General features: G+C 39.3%; 1 protein-coding gene across 50 annotated transcripts in view; it reads left to right on the plus strand.

Annotated features, from left to right (window-relative positions):
* The window catches only part of PUM2 (pumilio RNA binding family member 2), a 94,958-nt gene that overhangs the window by 46,943 nt on the left and 32,127 nt on the right, over nt 1-15,888 (plus strand). For 22 of the 50 annotated variants that reach the window (XM_070069412.1, XM_070069416.1, XM_070069399.1 and 19 more), the window contains 5 exons: nt 2,908-3,033; nt 6,531-6,673; nt 7,437-7,575; nt 13,229-13,372; nt 13,497-13,787. In XM_070069412.1, the coding sequence (XP_069925513.1) occupies nt 2,908-3,033; nt 6,531-6,673; nt 7,437-7,575; nt 13,229-13,372; nt 13,497-13,787 (843 nt within the window). The remainder of the gene's footprint in view (nt 1-2,907; nt 3,034-6,530; nt 6,674-7,436; nt 7,576-13,228; nt 13,373-13,496; nt 13,788-15,888) is intronic. The other 28 variants (XM_070069430.1, XM_070069431.1, XM_070069418.1 and 25 more) reach the window with 3 other exon arrangements.

A 15,888-nucleotide genomic window follows, 5' to 3' on the forward strand; every position in this document is an offset into this window, starting at 1 on the left:
TGTCCTATAAGTAGAACATGGATACTTTACATACTTTTCTATTTTTGATGATTAAGAAATTCATGATAGTTATGTTGAGGGAAATCTTGAAACCTTGGACCCATAGCATAATTAGGCATGTGACTCTATGCAAACTTGAAATACTGCACAGGTTTTATTGCACAGTTTAATTCTTACCTTTCAAAAAAAAATTTAAAATGGTATTGTTGTGCTTATATGTGAAAACAATGTTGTGGCGTATACTTTCTTTTTTTTTTTTTTTTTTTTGACAGGCAGAGTGGACAGTGAGAGAGAGAGACAGAGAGAGAAAGGTCTTCCTTTTGCCGTTGGTTCACCCTCCAATGGCCGCCGCTGCAGCCGGCGCACCGCGCTGATCCTGGCAGGAGCCAGGAGCCAGGTGCTTTTCCTGGTCTCCCATGGGGTGCAGGGCCCAAGCACCTGGGCCATCCTCCACTGCACTCCCTGGCCATAGCAGAGAGCTGGCCTGGAAGAGGGGCAACCAGGACAGAATCCAGCGCCCCAACCGGGACTAGAACCCGGTGTGCCGGCGCCGCAAGGTGGAGGATTAGCCTATTGAGCCACGGCGCCAGCGTGGCGTATACTTTCAAAAATTACAGAAAATAAATAAAAAACCAGAGAAAAGAGTGTGATTGAAACTCAAACAGGATCCTTTTTTAATAAAGAAATATTTATCTATTTGAGAGAGAGAGAGAGAGAACAATCTTCATCTGCTGGTTTACTCCCCAAATGGCTGTAACGGCTTGGTCTGGACCAGCAGAAGCCAGGAGCTAGGAGCTTCTTCCTGATCTCCCATGTGGATGTAGGGGCCCAAACATGTGGGCCATCCTCCGTGCTTTCCCAGGTACATTAGCAGAGAGCTGGATCCAAGGCAGAGCAGCCAAGACTCAAACTAGTGCCATGCGGGAAGCCAGTATCGCAAGCAACAGCTTTACCCGCTGTGCCACAACGCTGACCCCAATAAGGATACATGTTGTGTGTGAGACTTGGTATGACCTAGACTGTATGTGTATATGGACACTAGATTGTTATGAAATATACTTCATATTGTGGGTCAAAGTCAAAAACTTTGAAAGGTACTGTAGAATAGTCTAAAATAAAATAGGTTTTTTTTTAAATCTTGATTTGTAAGTTCCAGATTTAAAAATATATCTTTTGGATCCTTTTTTTTTTTTTTTTTTTTTTAAGAATTTCTGGGCCAGCGTTGTGATGTAGCAGATGCAGCCACTGCCTGCAGAGCTGTCTTCCCACATGGGCCTTGCTATGAGTCTGGACGGCTCTATGTGCTGTCCAGCTCCCTGCTACTGGGCCTGGGAAAGCAGTGGAATGTGGCCCAAGTACCTGGGCTCCTGCACCCACGCAGGAAATCCAGAGGAAGCTCCTGGCTGCTGGCATTGTCCTGGGTCCGCCCCTGCTGTTGCCACCATTTGGGGAGTAAACCAGCAGATGGAAGATCGATCTTTCTCCATCTGATTCTCTCTCTGTAACTCTGCCTTTCAAATAAATAAATAAATGTTTTTTAAAAGAAAAAATAACTTCATATCCACTTACTTTTATACCTGTAATCCTTCCCCCTTTTTGTCATCTTTTAAACTTCCTTTTTTGATGTCCTTAACTCTGAATAAATCTTGAAAAAAAAATTTATTTGAAAGGTAGAGTTACGCAGAGGCAGAGAGAATCTTCCATTGTTCATTGTTCATTCCCCAAATGGCTGCAATGACCAGAGTTGGGCCAATCCCAAGCCGGGAGTTTTTTCTGGGTTTCCCATGTGGGTACAGTGGCCCAAGGACTTGAGCCATCCTCTACTGCTTTTCCAGACCATAGCAGAGAGCAGGATCGGAAATGGAACAGCAGGGTCTCAAACCTGTGCCCATATGAGATGCCGGCACTGCAGACATTGGCTTTACCCACTACACCACATCACCAGCCACTCTAAGTGTATCTTTTTCATGGTTTCTTTCTCATCCACTTATCTCAATTATTTTTCCAGAAGAGGCAACCCTAGGATCATGTTTTCAGGTTTTTAGTAATCATTACAGTGATTCCTCATTACCTAGGAGTTTCTTCTCACTTTAATAAGTACTACACATGTTTATTTTAAAATATTTCTTAGTCTTCACTAAATCCATGGGCATGTATTGTTAGAGTCAACAATGGGCTGAATTAAAACTCTTCCTTGTGTCTGTGTTGCCTTCAGAGTAAGGTCCAAACCTTCAGTTCTTGTGTCAGAAAGCTCTTCCTCAATCTTCTCTGGTTATAGTTCCAGTTTTATTATGTACCTGTTATATTCTAGTACAATGCAGTCACTTAATACTTAATATCACATCTGATTTTTTTTTGAACATTTATTTATTTACTTGAGAGGCAGAGTTAACAGAGGGAGGGAGAGATCTTCTGTCCGCTGATATCCCCAAATGGCTGTAACGGCCGGAACTGGACCAGTACGAACCCAGGATTCTTCCAGGTTCCCAACATGGATGCGGGGGCCTAGCACTTGGGCAATCTTCAGCTGTTTTCCCAGGCTTTTAGTGGGGAGCTGTACTGGAAGGGGATCAGCCAGGACTCCACCCGGCGCCCTTGTGGGATGCCGGCGCTGCAGGCAGATGTTTAACCTACTATGCCACAGACCTGGGCCCTGCATGTGATTCTTTAAAAACAAAAGGGGGGGGGGGCAAGAAAGCTGGTGATACTGTGTATTTATTAAATAAAAAACTTAAAGTCAGGTTTTGTTGTGTATTCAAGGTCACTTAGTAAAAAATTGGCGTGCTATACAGTCCCCCCCCCCCCCCCCGCCCCACCTGACTCCAGATTCAGAGTATAAATGTTTTTACCTAATGAAGAAAGACACTTTACATTTTTATTCGTTATCTCTCCCCTTTTTAAATATAGCTGGAGTATTCTCAGCAGGCCTTGCTCCAGCTGCATTTGTGCCAAATCCATATATTATTAGTGCTGCTCCTCCAGGAACTGATCCATATACTGCAGCAGGATTGGCTGCAGCAGCAACATTAGCAGGTAACTTTTTGTTCATCCTTGTTGTTTATTATGGATTTAACTATAATTTTGGTGTAGACTTTATTTTTATCTGGGCAATTTGAAGTTTCTTGGATGAACTGAACCATTATGCAGATTGAGCTGGTTTCCAGGGAGATTTTTCAGCTAATGCCACAAGGAAGAGCCTAAGCTGTAACACTTTTCCACCAATACAAAGTTAGTTTACATTTTTCATTTCTGCAGTTTCAGAAATCTTATGCTGTCAAACATGAATCTCCATTTTAATGATCAATCCCAGTATCCACAGAGATGCTGTAAAGTATTATTTTTCAGAAAATAAACCAGGTGATGTGAATACCCAGGCCAGGGGTAATGTAAAGAGCGTCGGCAGTCTAAGGGAGTGCATGTCTAAAAAGTTTGTTGAGCGCTGTTAAAATGAATGAGAAGGTCATAAAAAGAGAGTGAAGTTGGGAAGAACTTAATAAAAACTGCAAAACCCTTGAGACTACCACTCACAATATGAAATAGAAACCAAAATGATACCATTTTTTTAAGTAAGTCTCGGGCTGGTCAGGCACTGTGTTACTGAACAAAACAACTTGCTGATCTTGCGTAGGGTTAGGAAGAGTATGTCTTAGGTTGAATTGGCTGCAGAAATAGAAGTAAGATTTCAATGTGATTTATGCTGGTCACAGTTGCAAGAACAGGTTGGAGTCTGCTCATGGGCTGACTTGAAGCTGTCAATGATTCTTTTTGGTTTTCAGTGCTCTCTTCACCGAAATGTTTGTCAATAATCAATTACATGGTTTTAAATTCACTTTTGGCATTTAGCAATCTTTTTCTAGAAGTTTAGAATTTATAGTCAAATCTTTCGTTGTTTGAAGGCAGTTAATTTCAGATTCTTGCTTGATACCCTAGCTAGTAGAATGGAACTAACTTGTTACATTCAGATTTGGATATGCATGTGATTCTTTAACCATGTGGGATTTTTTCTGATGTATGTAGCTTGATGTTAGTATATAATATTACTGTATATAAAGATACTCGTTTTTTGTTTTTTGTTTTTTTTTTTTAATTCTTTTGACAGGCAGAATTAGAGACAGAGTTACAGACAGTGAGAGAGACAGAGAGAAAGGTCTTCCTTCCGTTGGTTCATTTCCCTAATGGCCACTACGGCCAGCGCTGCGCTGATCCGAATCCAGGAGCCAGGTGCTTCCTCCTGATCTCCCATGCGGGTGCAAGGACCCAAGCACTCGGGCCATCCTCCGCTGCCTTCCCGGGCCACAGCAGAGAGTTGGACTGGAAGAGGAGCAGCCGGGACTAGAACCCGGTGCCCATATGGGATGCCGGCGCCTCAGGCGGAGGATTTAGCCAAGCGAGCCACGGCGCCAGCCAATACTCATGTATTGTACATTTATCCATGGGACTGAAGGAAGCAATTTTAAGAGGTCATTTTATTTTGGGATAAGCATTCTGGACTAGGTTTTCTAGGACCAGTGCTGTCTAGGAAAAATACAATGTGAACCAGAAAACGTGATTTGAATATTTTTAAGATTTATTTTTGTGAAAGGGCAGAGTGACAGAAGGAAAGAGAGAGTGAGTGAGTGAGAAAGAGATCTTCCATCCTCTGGTTCACTCACCAAATGACAACAATGGCTGGGGCTGGGCCAGAGAAAAGCCAGGAACCCATAGCTCCATCCTGGTTTCCCCACATGGGTAGCAGGGTCATCTGCTGTCTTCTCAGGCCATTAGCAAGAAATTGGATCTGAAGTGAAGCATTGGGGACACCAATTCTAATCAGCACTCCCACCCTGGATATCAGTGTCACAGTCAGCAGCTTAACTGGCTGCACTACAACACTGGCCCATGATTTAAAACTTTTGAGTTGCCACATCATAAAAGCAGAAAGCAAATGCTATTAATTTCAATATATTTTATTTAGCCCAACGTGTCCATAATACCATCTTCTCTGCATGTAATCAGTGTTTTTAAAATTACTAATAGGTTGATTTATTTGAAAGGTAGAGTGTCAGAGAGAAATCTCCATTTGTTGATTCACTCCTCAAGTGGCTGCAGCAGCCAGGTATGGGCTAGGCTGAAGCCAGGAGCCAGAGACCCAACACTTGGGCCATTTTCCACTGCTCTCCCAGGCACATTAGCAAGTAATTGGATTGTATGTGGAGTAGCAGGGACTCAACCCAGCATTCTGATATGAGATGTACCACAGCACCAGCCCCTTGTGCTAAGTCTTAAATCCTGTGTATATTAAACTTTTATAGTTCAAGCCATTTTGGACTGTCCACCTCTTAATTGTTTAGTAACCGCAAGTGGTTTCTAACTCTGTTGGATAGTGAACGTCTAGGTAGATGCCTGAGTCCTGTTTTGTTTCTGCAGTGTACTCTTTCTTCATAAAGTCTTTTCAGTGCTGTAACAGCCCTCATTATAGGTTGTTATTACCTGGCTACCTTTGGAAATATAGTTTGCCTTTAAACGTCTTAATGCTTTTCCTTTTAGTAATTATGTTAATTACAGTGGGCTTTATTTTCTTCCAAAACAAAGTGAAACCAATTAGATGCCCTAATACTCCGCTGACAATTTTAGGACGTTCTTGTGTCAGAATTCATGACATTTTCTTCATTACTGTAATGGTGGGACTTACTGTGCATAATTCCATTTACTCTCCAAGAATCAAATATTAAATAAAGTATAACAGAGCAGGAACAGTTCATTCAGTTTCTCCTTATTAGCTTTCTTACCTATTTTCATCTGTTCTTATATTACCTACTTCTTTCTTGCTCTCATTTTCCTAACCACGTAAACACTGATATCTCGTTTATTTGTGTATAATTTCAGTTGCTATGTGAGAATTGTGACTGTTTCACAAATTAAGAATATTTTTCAACTTGATTTTCTATTCAGATACCACTGTAGCAAACTTGGTACTGGAATGTTTGCCAGCTTTGTGTTATAGGTTACAAAGCAAAGGTTAAAAATATTTTTTTGTAACTCACCTCAGCAGTTAGAAAATAATTCTTAAGAGAATTGATTGATAAGAAACCTTAATTTGATTATGTCTGATGTTTTCTGTATACACTTATCTGTGTTTGGCAGTACAAGACCCATGAATTGGATTTCATACGTGTTGAATAGAGGATTACCTGTCCTGTCAATCCATTAGTAGCTTTAAATTCGGATTCACATCTTGCATTAAGACCACTGCTGTCACATAATCCATGCATCAATAATGATATTTGCTCCCGAATAAAATTAGGGGGAAAAAAACAGCAAGAAGAGGTGGGAGATTATAAAGATTGTTTAAAGAAATTAAAGCTAACTTTTAATGAAAATACAAGAGAAATTCAAAATGTTTGTGGAAAAATGGAGTAAGAACATGTTCTAAGTCTTATGCTTGTCTCCATTTAAACTAATAGTGACTGACCTCAGATTGTATCTGTAAAATCTAGTGACCCTTCTTTCTGATTTTTCTTTTTTTGGGGGGACATGGGGTATTGATTTAGGTCCAGCAGTGGTTCCACCTCAGTATTATGGTGTTCCGTGGGGGGTGTATCCAGCCAACTTATTTCAGCAACAAGCTGCAGCTGCGGCAAACAACACAGCCAGTCAGCAAGCAGCATCACAGGCTCAGCCTGGACAGCAGCAGGTAGGCCCTTGTTCCGTAAATAGTACTTGAATATTCTTTCCTGTGGGTTTCTAGTGTTGAAGATCTGTGTCTTTTTCTCTTTTGTTTCCTAAATATGTGACATAGTATCTGGCACATATAATTTGTTCACAAGTATTTATATGTAGTTGTTTTTTCCTGACCTATACTTTGTTTAGGAATTTAAAGATTTAGTATATTTCATTTCTATAGTTCTGTTATATTTCACTCTTCAAATTCTCTAGCAATTTTAAAATTCTTTTCATCATTTCTTAGAAGTATGCTCATAATATTACTTTCAAAGTAATGATCTTTTCATATTTCTCCAGGTATTTAAATTACTGTTTAAAATATTAGCTTAATATTTTCTGATCAATGAAAAGAAATTGCATTTCAGTTTTCAGACTTAAAAAACAGTGATAGTAAAATTAAATGTTTTAATCTTCAGCTAAGATTTTGCCATTCTCTCCACTCCTAAACAAATCTTAAAAATGTAATTGCCTTGGTAAATTAATCAGCATGACTATTAGAAAGAATTTTTGCTCAAAGACCTGGAACTTCCATGTTGCTTTATAAATTATTCTAGTTGTTAAGAGTCAGTGATTATGTTTTTGATAAAATATTTTGTGATTTTGCATGCCGAATCTATATTGCACGACACGTAAATGTGTTCCACTGCAAAAGCTATTTGTAATTTATTCACAGTTGTCCTAGGTAAATTTGTTGATTTACCTATTACTTTTAAGAAAATCATTTGTCCTTTTAGGTTCTCCGTGCTGGAGCAGGTCAACGTCCTCTTACTCCCAGTCAGGGTCAGCAAGGGCAGCAAGCAGAATCACTTGCAGCAGCTGCAGCAGCAAATCCAACTCTGGCTTTTGGTCAGAGTCTTGCTACGGGCATGCCAGGTATATATTTGGTTAGTTGTAGAAATATGAATAGATTTGAAATCGGAAATTTTTAAATCTTAGGCTCCCACGTTGAAGGGTGAAACAATTGAGAAGTGTCTTTAAAATCTTGACTGCCTGGTAATGAACTCAGATGCTGATGGTTGATTTCAATACCGTTTGTGAGACTCAATGACAATAATGCTAAATATGTGTCAAAATTCTCTACAAAGCCAATTTTTCCTTACTCTTATGTCATAAACTAAAGCATCTTTCCAGGTGAACCTAGCCCAGATTTCTGAATATTTCAAGAAGTGAAAGCAGTTGGTTGCAATTTGCTACTTTTCCCATAAGAATAGTCATTTAGGGACAGGCATTGTGGCACAGCAGGTTAAGATACTACTTATTATGCCCCTATCCCATATTGGAGTGCCAATTCGAGTCCCAGCTACTCTGCTTCCAATTTTTATATTGCTGTCCCTAAAGTATAAAGGCGAATAGAATGAGAGGCCTTTTTTTATTTTTTAAGACTTATTGATTTGAAAGAGTTACTAAGAGAGATGGATGCAGAGAGAGAGAGTGAGCGAGCTTTCATCTGTTCATCCTCTCCCCAAATGGGCACAGTGTCTAGGGTTGGGTCAGGCTGGAGCCAGGAATTTCATCTGGGTCTCTCAAATGGGTGACAGTGGCCCAAACAGTCCATCTTCTGCTGCTTTTCCCAAGCTGTTAACAGGGAGCTAGATCAGAAGTGGAGCAGCCAGGATTCAAACCAGCACCCATACAGATTCCATTGTTGGTAGCAGTGGCCTTACTCACTATGCCACAATGCCAGCCCCACCTTCGCATTTTTTAACTAAGTTATATATTTGCTTCCTGTTAGCTACTGTCCTGGTCCCTTGCAGAGACAAGGTGTTGGCACAGCAGCCTTTTGAGAAAATGACTGAAGCTGAAGTCGGTGTAGGCACATGGAGATAAGACTTAAAAGAAGTGAGCTCGGAGAGTTCTGGAGCATTCCTAAGACTACTCGGGGTTCTTCTTAGGTTTTAGTTACAGATAGAGAGAGAGGTGTAGACTACAGAATCCTTCTGCCTTAACTAGATTCTTAGGGGAACCTGGAATCTGAAGTAGTTCTGGGCTGTGTATGTTTCCTGCTGCCTCTGTTGCTGATCTTGCTAGGCTCTTGGTACTTTCTTGGCTCATTTCTTAATACATGCCTTTGTTCCCTTTCTTTGTTTTAGCTCATAGTTTTATTTTTTATCTTACTAAAAAAACAAGTGCTATTGATTTTATTGAGTTCTTAGAATCTATTTTTATATCCACCTTATTTCCATTCTGTAAGAAAGCTCTTTCTTGTTTTAACAGTAAATTCTTGATAATTCTAAAAAGAGCTTTTTAATACTTTAATTGTCTAAAAACAACTTGATTGTTAACCATGGAATGATAAAAACTGGTAAGATTTGTATCATTAGGACATGTCTTAAAGCAGATTATTTTATTTAACCTTTTGAGCCACATTTGGCTCATGTAGAATATAAACTTAAAAACCCGTCTCATAAAAGTGGCTTACTGAAATTAGTATGTCGCAAGTGAGTTAACTGTTCAGATGATTGCTTCACTCTAAAGCTTCTCATGCTGCTGTACTGAATTCTCAAGATCGTCATTCTCTTTCCATATCCGTACAGTAACATAGATATAAAGCTAATGCGTGATAATAAAAAGAGTGAGCAGACATTTGACCTTGTGGTTAAGGTGCGTACATCTCACGTCCCATATTGGAGTGCCTGAGCCCAGTTCTTGTCATCTGACTCCCAGTTCCAGTTTCCTGCCAGTGCAGACACTGGAAGGCAGCAAGTGATAACTCCAGTGGTTGGGTCTCTGCGACTCATTTGGAAAACCTAGATAAGTTCCCGGCTTCTGGAGGCATTTGCAGAGTGAACCACTGGGTGGCTGGCTAGCTTATTTGTCCTTACTCCATCGCCTCCCCCCCTTCTTCCCCAACCTTCTCCAAATGTCTGTCTCTCTTACTGTCTAACTCTATCTGTCAAATAAATTTAAAAAAAAAAAAAAAAAGGAAAAGAAAAGTTCATAGAAAATGGAATTAAGGTAAATTAATTTTGGTACAAAATATGTTTTGAAATCCATGCATGGTTTTTTCATAATGCACACTTTTGAGAAATTTTTGGAGACTTTAATTTTATGAATATATTAGTATTCATCTTTACTTGACATTAAATAGCAGTTCCATTCTTGTAAAACTTTGTCTAAAAATAGCAATTCAAGAAGCAATTTTTGACCTTTTTTCCCCCCCTCATACCCCACAACTAGTTTTAACAAGTCCTGCTGCTCTCTGAATCCAACTGTCTTTTTTTTTAGCTGCGATTTAATCATCTTCCCATCTCACCTGGATTAGCTCTCCATTTAATTTTGTCCGTCCTTTCTCCCCTATGGAGTCTGTTCTCTACACAATGGCTAGAGTGAAAGAGAAATCAAATTAACTCAGTCTTCTTTTTAAATCCCTCTATTGGTTGCCTGTCTTTTCAGAGTAAAAGGATCTGGCCCCTTATTGCCCATTTCGATTACTTTTCTTCCATCTCTGTTTCAACCACAATCCGTTTCTGTCCTCTGTATTTAGAGACCTCTCTATAGAAATCTACTTAACTGGTCTGTCAGTCTTTCACTCCTCTTTTCTTTGTATGTCATCCTGTTAAGGGTGTTCTTCATGATCCAGCTTGACAGTATTGACAACTACTATTATCATCTAAAACTTTCTGTCCACTTTCCCTAATTTTTCTCTCCGTTTAATCCTCCTCAAAACTGTCTGACATAGCCTTTTGTTCATTTGCAGTAGAAAATAATCTTCATGAGAATGATATTTTATTGTTATCTGATATACCACAATGCTTCTAATAATAGTACCTGGCATTCAGTAGCTAAGTGATAAAATGTCCAAATGTGCAAATGAATAGCAATGAATCAAACTAGGTTAATAGGGAGAGGGAGAGAAATACATTCTGTGGCAGGAATACAATTTAGTAAATCCCTGTGGTGGAAAGAAGCATAGTGCCTTTAAGGAGTTTAAAGCCTAGTTACATTAGAGAATAATAGGTACAAGAGTGCCAGGTGACCAGAGACCAGCCATAACATGTAGTGGGTTATATTGAGAGTTTTGATTTACATTTTCAAATCTGGAAAAATTTGAGCAGGGATTTGGTATTAGATTTGGATATTAAAAGATCACCTGGAGAAGAGGTTATAGAAGTAGAGCAAAAGAGGATGAGCAGACAGTATAGGTCTGGTTGGACAGGATAGTGGCAGTCAAGAGAATGAATAGGTTCGGGTTCAAGAAAGGTTTAGAAAATAAACTGAACAATGAAGATCTTGGTGGATGAATTGACTGAACTAATTCCTCTCCTTTTGCAAGTTATATGTGTGATATTTAAAAGAGTTCAGTAGCAGTTAAGAGCTTTCTCCGTGTTTGCGCCAGATTGTTCTAATGGATTAGCTTTTTTTAAAAGATTTATTTATTTATTTGAAAGAGTTACACCAAGAGAGAAGGAGAGGCAGAGAGAGAGGGGTCTTCCATCTTCTGGTTTCACTCCCGAGATGGCCACAATGGCTAAAGCTGTGCCAATCCAAAGCCCGGAGCCAGGAGCTTCTTCTGGATCTCCCACACGGGCACAGGGGCCCAAGCACTTGGGTCATCCTCTGCTGCTTTCCCAGGCCACTGCAGAGAACTGGATCGCAAGTGGAGTAGCTGGGACTTGAACTGGCACCCATGTGGGATGCTGGCACTGCAGGAAGCGGCTTTACCCACCACACCACGGGACCGGGCCCTAGCTTTTACTTTTTAATTAAAGATTTATTTATTTATTTATTTATTTGAAAGACAGAGTTACAGAGAGGCAGAGGGAGAGAGATCTTCCATCCATGGGTTTACTACCCAAATGGCCACAACGGCCAGAGCTGGGCTGATCCAAATCCAGGAGCTTCTTCCAGGTCTCCTACATGGGTACAGTGGCTCAAGCACTTGGGGCCATCTTCCACTGCTTTCCCAGGCCATAGCAGAGAGCTGGATCGGAAGTGGAGCAGCCAGGACTTGAACTGACGGAAATATGGCTGCATCATAGCGTCTGCCCCCATCAGTACATTTTTAAGATTGTTGTTAAGCTGTTGAGCGTAAGTCCTTGCCACTGCAAGAGAAAGCCTTTGTCAGCCTGAATTCCAGGGGGAGATGAACCTTTTTGCCCTAAAGTTTCTACTGTATAGTTTACATCTCTCCTGTTCCAGTGTATTGGTACTTGTTTTGGTCCATCATTAGCAGAATTGGCTCAGTAGTCATTTGAATTGTTTTCTGTGTTCTTTGGTTCAGTTGAGGAATTCTGTATAAGAAAACCCAAGAAGTGTACTTCACTCTTCTGTAGTTCTTAGTAATGCAAATTGTTATCAGGCTGAGCACAGGCTATAATAAAACTAATGCTCCTGTGATTTTTATTTAAACTAGCTAGAGAACATTGACAAATGAATTGTTACTTTATGGTTTTAAAGTTTACGTTCACAGGGCCAGCACTGTGGTATAGCGGGTAAAGCTGCTGCCTGCAGTGCCAGCATCCCGTATAGGTGCCAGTTTGAGTCCCAGCTGCTCCACTTCCAATCCAGTTCCCTGCAATGGCCTAGAAAAGCAGTGGAAGATGGCCCAAGTCCTTGGACCCCTGCATCCAGATGGAAGACCCAGAAGAAGCTCCTGGCTCCTAGCTTCAGATCGGTGCAGCTCGGGCCATTGAGGCCATCTCGAGAGGGAACCAGTGGATGGAAGACCTCTTTCTGTCTCTCCCTTTCAAATAAATAATCTTTCAAACAAAAAAGTGTATGTTCAGATAAGTTTTGAAGTCTTTTTTTTTTTTTTTTTAAGATTTATCTATTTGAAAGAGTTCTACAGAATGAGAAGGAAAGGCAGAAAGAGGGAGAGTGGTAGGTCTTCTATCTGCTGGTTCACTACCCAATTGACTGCAACAGCTGGAGCTGCACTGATCTGAAGCCAGGAGCCAGGATCTTTTTCCAGGTCTCCCACATTGGTGCAGGGGTCCAAGGACTTCAGCCATCTTCCACTGCTTTGCCATAGCAGAGAGCTGGATGGAAAGTGGATCAGCTGGGACTCAAATCAGTGCCCATATGGGATGCTGGCACTGCAGGCAGCGGCTTTACCTGTTATGCCGCAGCGCCAGCCCCTTGCAAGTCTTTAAAGAGAATGATTACAATGAAAATCTAAGGGAATGCTCCTACTTAAGCACTTGGTTTAGAACTACACACTTTTTATTGTGTTCACCTCAGTTCCTACTTTGTGTCCAGCCTCTCAAGACTAAATGGTAATATTTTACTAGTATCAACCCTTGATAATCAATTCTATATTAAGGAAAATTAAGTCTTATTTATGATCCATATGTGAAAGGCATCTCTTAAAATTTGGAGAAAAAAATGTTTACACTCTGCTACTTTTTCGTATATCTTTTCAAATATATAGTAGTGCCTCAAGTGTATTTATTTTCATACGGTACCCAAAAAGTTTCGTGGTACTAATATAAAAAACTGTGTTTTAGGTTTATGAAAATACAAATGCAGGGGACAATTAGATGCACTTGATTTTTCATCAATAACCATTTCTTTAAATGTTATCTAGGCTATCAAGTACTAGCTCCAACTGCCTATTATGATCAGACTGGTGCCTTAGTGGTTGGCCCTGGAGCAAGAACTGGCCTTGGAACTCCAGTTCGATTAATGGCTCCAACACCTGTTTTAATTAGTTCAGCAGCAGCACAAGCTGGTAAGTGTAACTGACATCTTTAGGGATGATATTTTCCTGGTGTTATTTAAGATACCACTTTAAAATAAAAATGTCGAATAGCTTTCTGAGTAGTTTTAAGAAGTATCTGAAATGTTTTTTACAGCAGCAGCAGCAGCAGCAGCTGGAGGAACTGCAAATAGTCTTACAGGCAGCACAAATGGTCTGTTTCGGCCAATTGGCACTCAGCCACCGCAGCAGCAGCAGCAGCAGCAGCCAAGCACTAATCTGCAGTCTAATTCATTCTATGGGAGCAATTCTTTAACTAACAGCTCCCAGAGCAGTTCTTTATTCTCTCATGGACCTGGTCAACCTGGAAGTACATCGCTTGGCTTTGGAAGCAGTAGCTCTTTGGGTGCTGCTATAGGCTCAGCCCTCAGCGGATTTGGTTCTTCAGGTAAGTTTTATCTTTAAGATGAGTGTATTCAGCTAAAGTAGACATGTGGTATATGTATGTGTTTAATATTAAAATAGGCAATAATAATATGTAGTGTAGGAAGGGTAGAATAAAGTATTAACTGGTTTAATTTTGTAGGAGTAAAAAACATGTCCTGCAAATCTTCAACATTTATGAATGTTTAGCTCATGTCAAGCAGCCTATTCTTAATTCAAACATAATACATTTCCTTTTTCTCCTGTCTTTATGGAATTATTACTGTAACTTGTTTTAGTAAGATTTGGGTCAATATATTGTCTGTTTATTACTTCCTCTTCCTTACTCTCTGCATAATTAATGTTTGAGGAGGTAAATGCTTTGCCATGTTAAATTTTCAGTGTTTTCAAATAATAATTATGTGCTTATCAGATAGTTTATTATGAAAAGCTGGTGGTTCATAATGAGTTTCTTTACTTGGAATATAACATTTATGTATATGTACATTCTAAACAGAAGCTCCTTGGAAACTACCAGTCTATTTATCTTTATTTTCAGTTAAATAATTTAATTTATCCTTTTGTCACTAAATATTCATTTGAAAGGATGCTTGTTTTTTGTAACACATAGCTTTATATAACAATTGAGAAATCAAAAATTTTAATAGCTTCACAAAATAAAGAACTCATACACATTAATTCCTATATCTTGTGACTAAGGAAGAACTTACATTGACTCCATGTTGGCACACCTTCTATGCAGGGTCTTCAAAAAAAGTTCATGGGAAATGTGTATTATGAAAAGACAGCGTAGGTTTCAGATTTTTCTTGCACCAAAATTATCTTGTAATTTCCATATTTCTGCAGACTTTTTGAAGTTCTCCTGAATATTCTGAGTTTCCTAGCATATTCAGGAAATATTAGGGAAAAACAGATTACTTTAATTCTGTTGATAGAGTTGACGACCGTCATGAGGGCTAAGCTATTTATTTGAACCTCAAGAGATTTTCTATTTCTGCAACATAATATCGTAGAGCCCTTAATATCTGTTCCTCATCTATTTTTCCACCACATCAAATTATATCTTTTCTGATGTGGAAAATGGCAAAATATAATACTAGTCATTATTAATGATATTTACAAGTTTTCTCTAGAAGTGTCTTGTGAACTTTTAGCATTCATATTTATAGGGGGGATGGTGTAAAACAGCTCTGAAGGTGTAGGTACGGAATGCTTTTTTTCTTGTTATAATGAAGCATAACAAAATGTCATCCATGCCTAACAAAATTTTGTGAAGAATGGGTACAGGAACCATAGAGGGAAAATCCAGTGAACATAGAGGCTGTCCAACCCTTAAATATTCCTGCTTGAGTTTTTATTTTTTGTTTTTTATTTCTTTTGGAGTTCAGTGTTTTTATGTCAATCTTACAAATTCCTGTAGAACGCATCATTTGTTTCTAATGCATTTGGGACATTTTCCCCAAAGAATTATAAATATTCTGAGGAAAATTTGAAAGACCATTATAGTTTAAAAAGCAAAGGTTGTGGATATGAATATTTTGTAAACTATCGGTTGAGGAGCATAAATAATCAGGAGAAAATAGAACTTTGATAAACCTCATGTTCCATTTCCTAATATATTAGGTCAGTCATGGTCTGATATATATTAGCCAATACCCTACTCAGTTCTTCCTCCAAATTCCCATTTGACTCTTTAAAACTGTTTTTCTAAGCCTTCACACTCTGGTTGGCATGAACATTTTATCTTCTAGAAATGTACCCTACAGATGCCTTTCCTCCTCCCAAAGTGACCTTCATGCCTCTCTTTATTTATAAGCAGCATTCACTCAGGTCTGATGTCCAGTCTGGGAATGGTCCATCTTACCTTGCTTCAGAGGGTATTTGTGATGGCCACCCCTGAACACCAGTCAATAGTCTATTATCTTCTCTCTTCTCTTGGACCTTTTGTGAGTTCATTAAAGTGTGTTACACAATACGTATTCTTCCAACGAGTCTATCCACTGCCATTTTGTATTATCTTAGTAGCATATTTACATGAAATAAAAAATATATTTTATACACACACTTAAAATTAACATGCATAGTTATCCTTTTACCCATATAAT

Source organism: Oryctolagus cuniculus, chromosome 2, assembly GCF_964237555.1.
Source record: "Oryctolagus cuniculus chromosome 2, mOryCun1.1, whole genome shotgun sequence".
Taxonomy (NCBI): Eukaryota; Metazoa; Chordata; class Mammalia; order Lagomorpha; family Leporidae; genus Oryctolagus; species Oryctolagus cuniculus.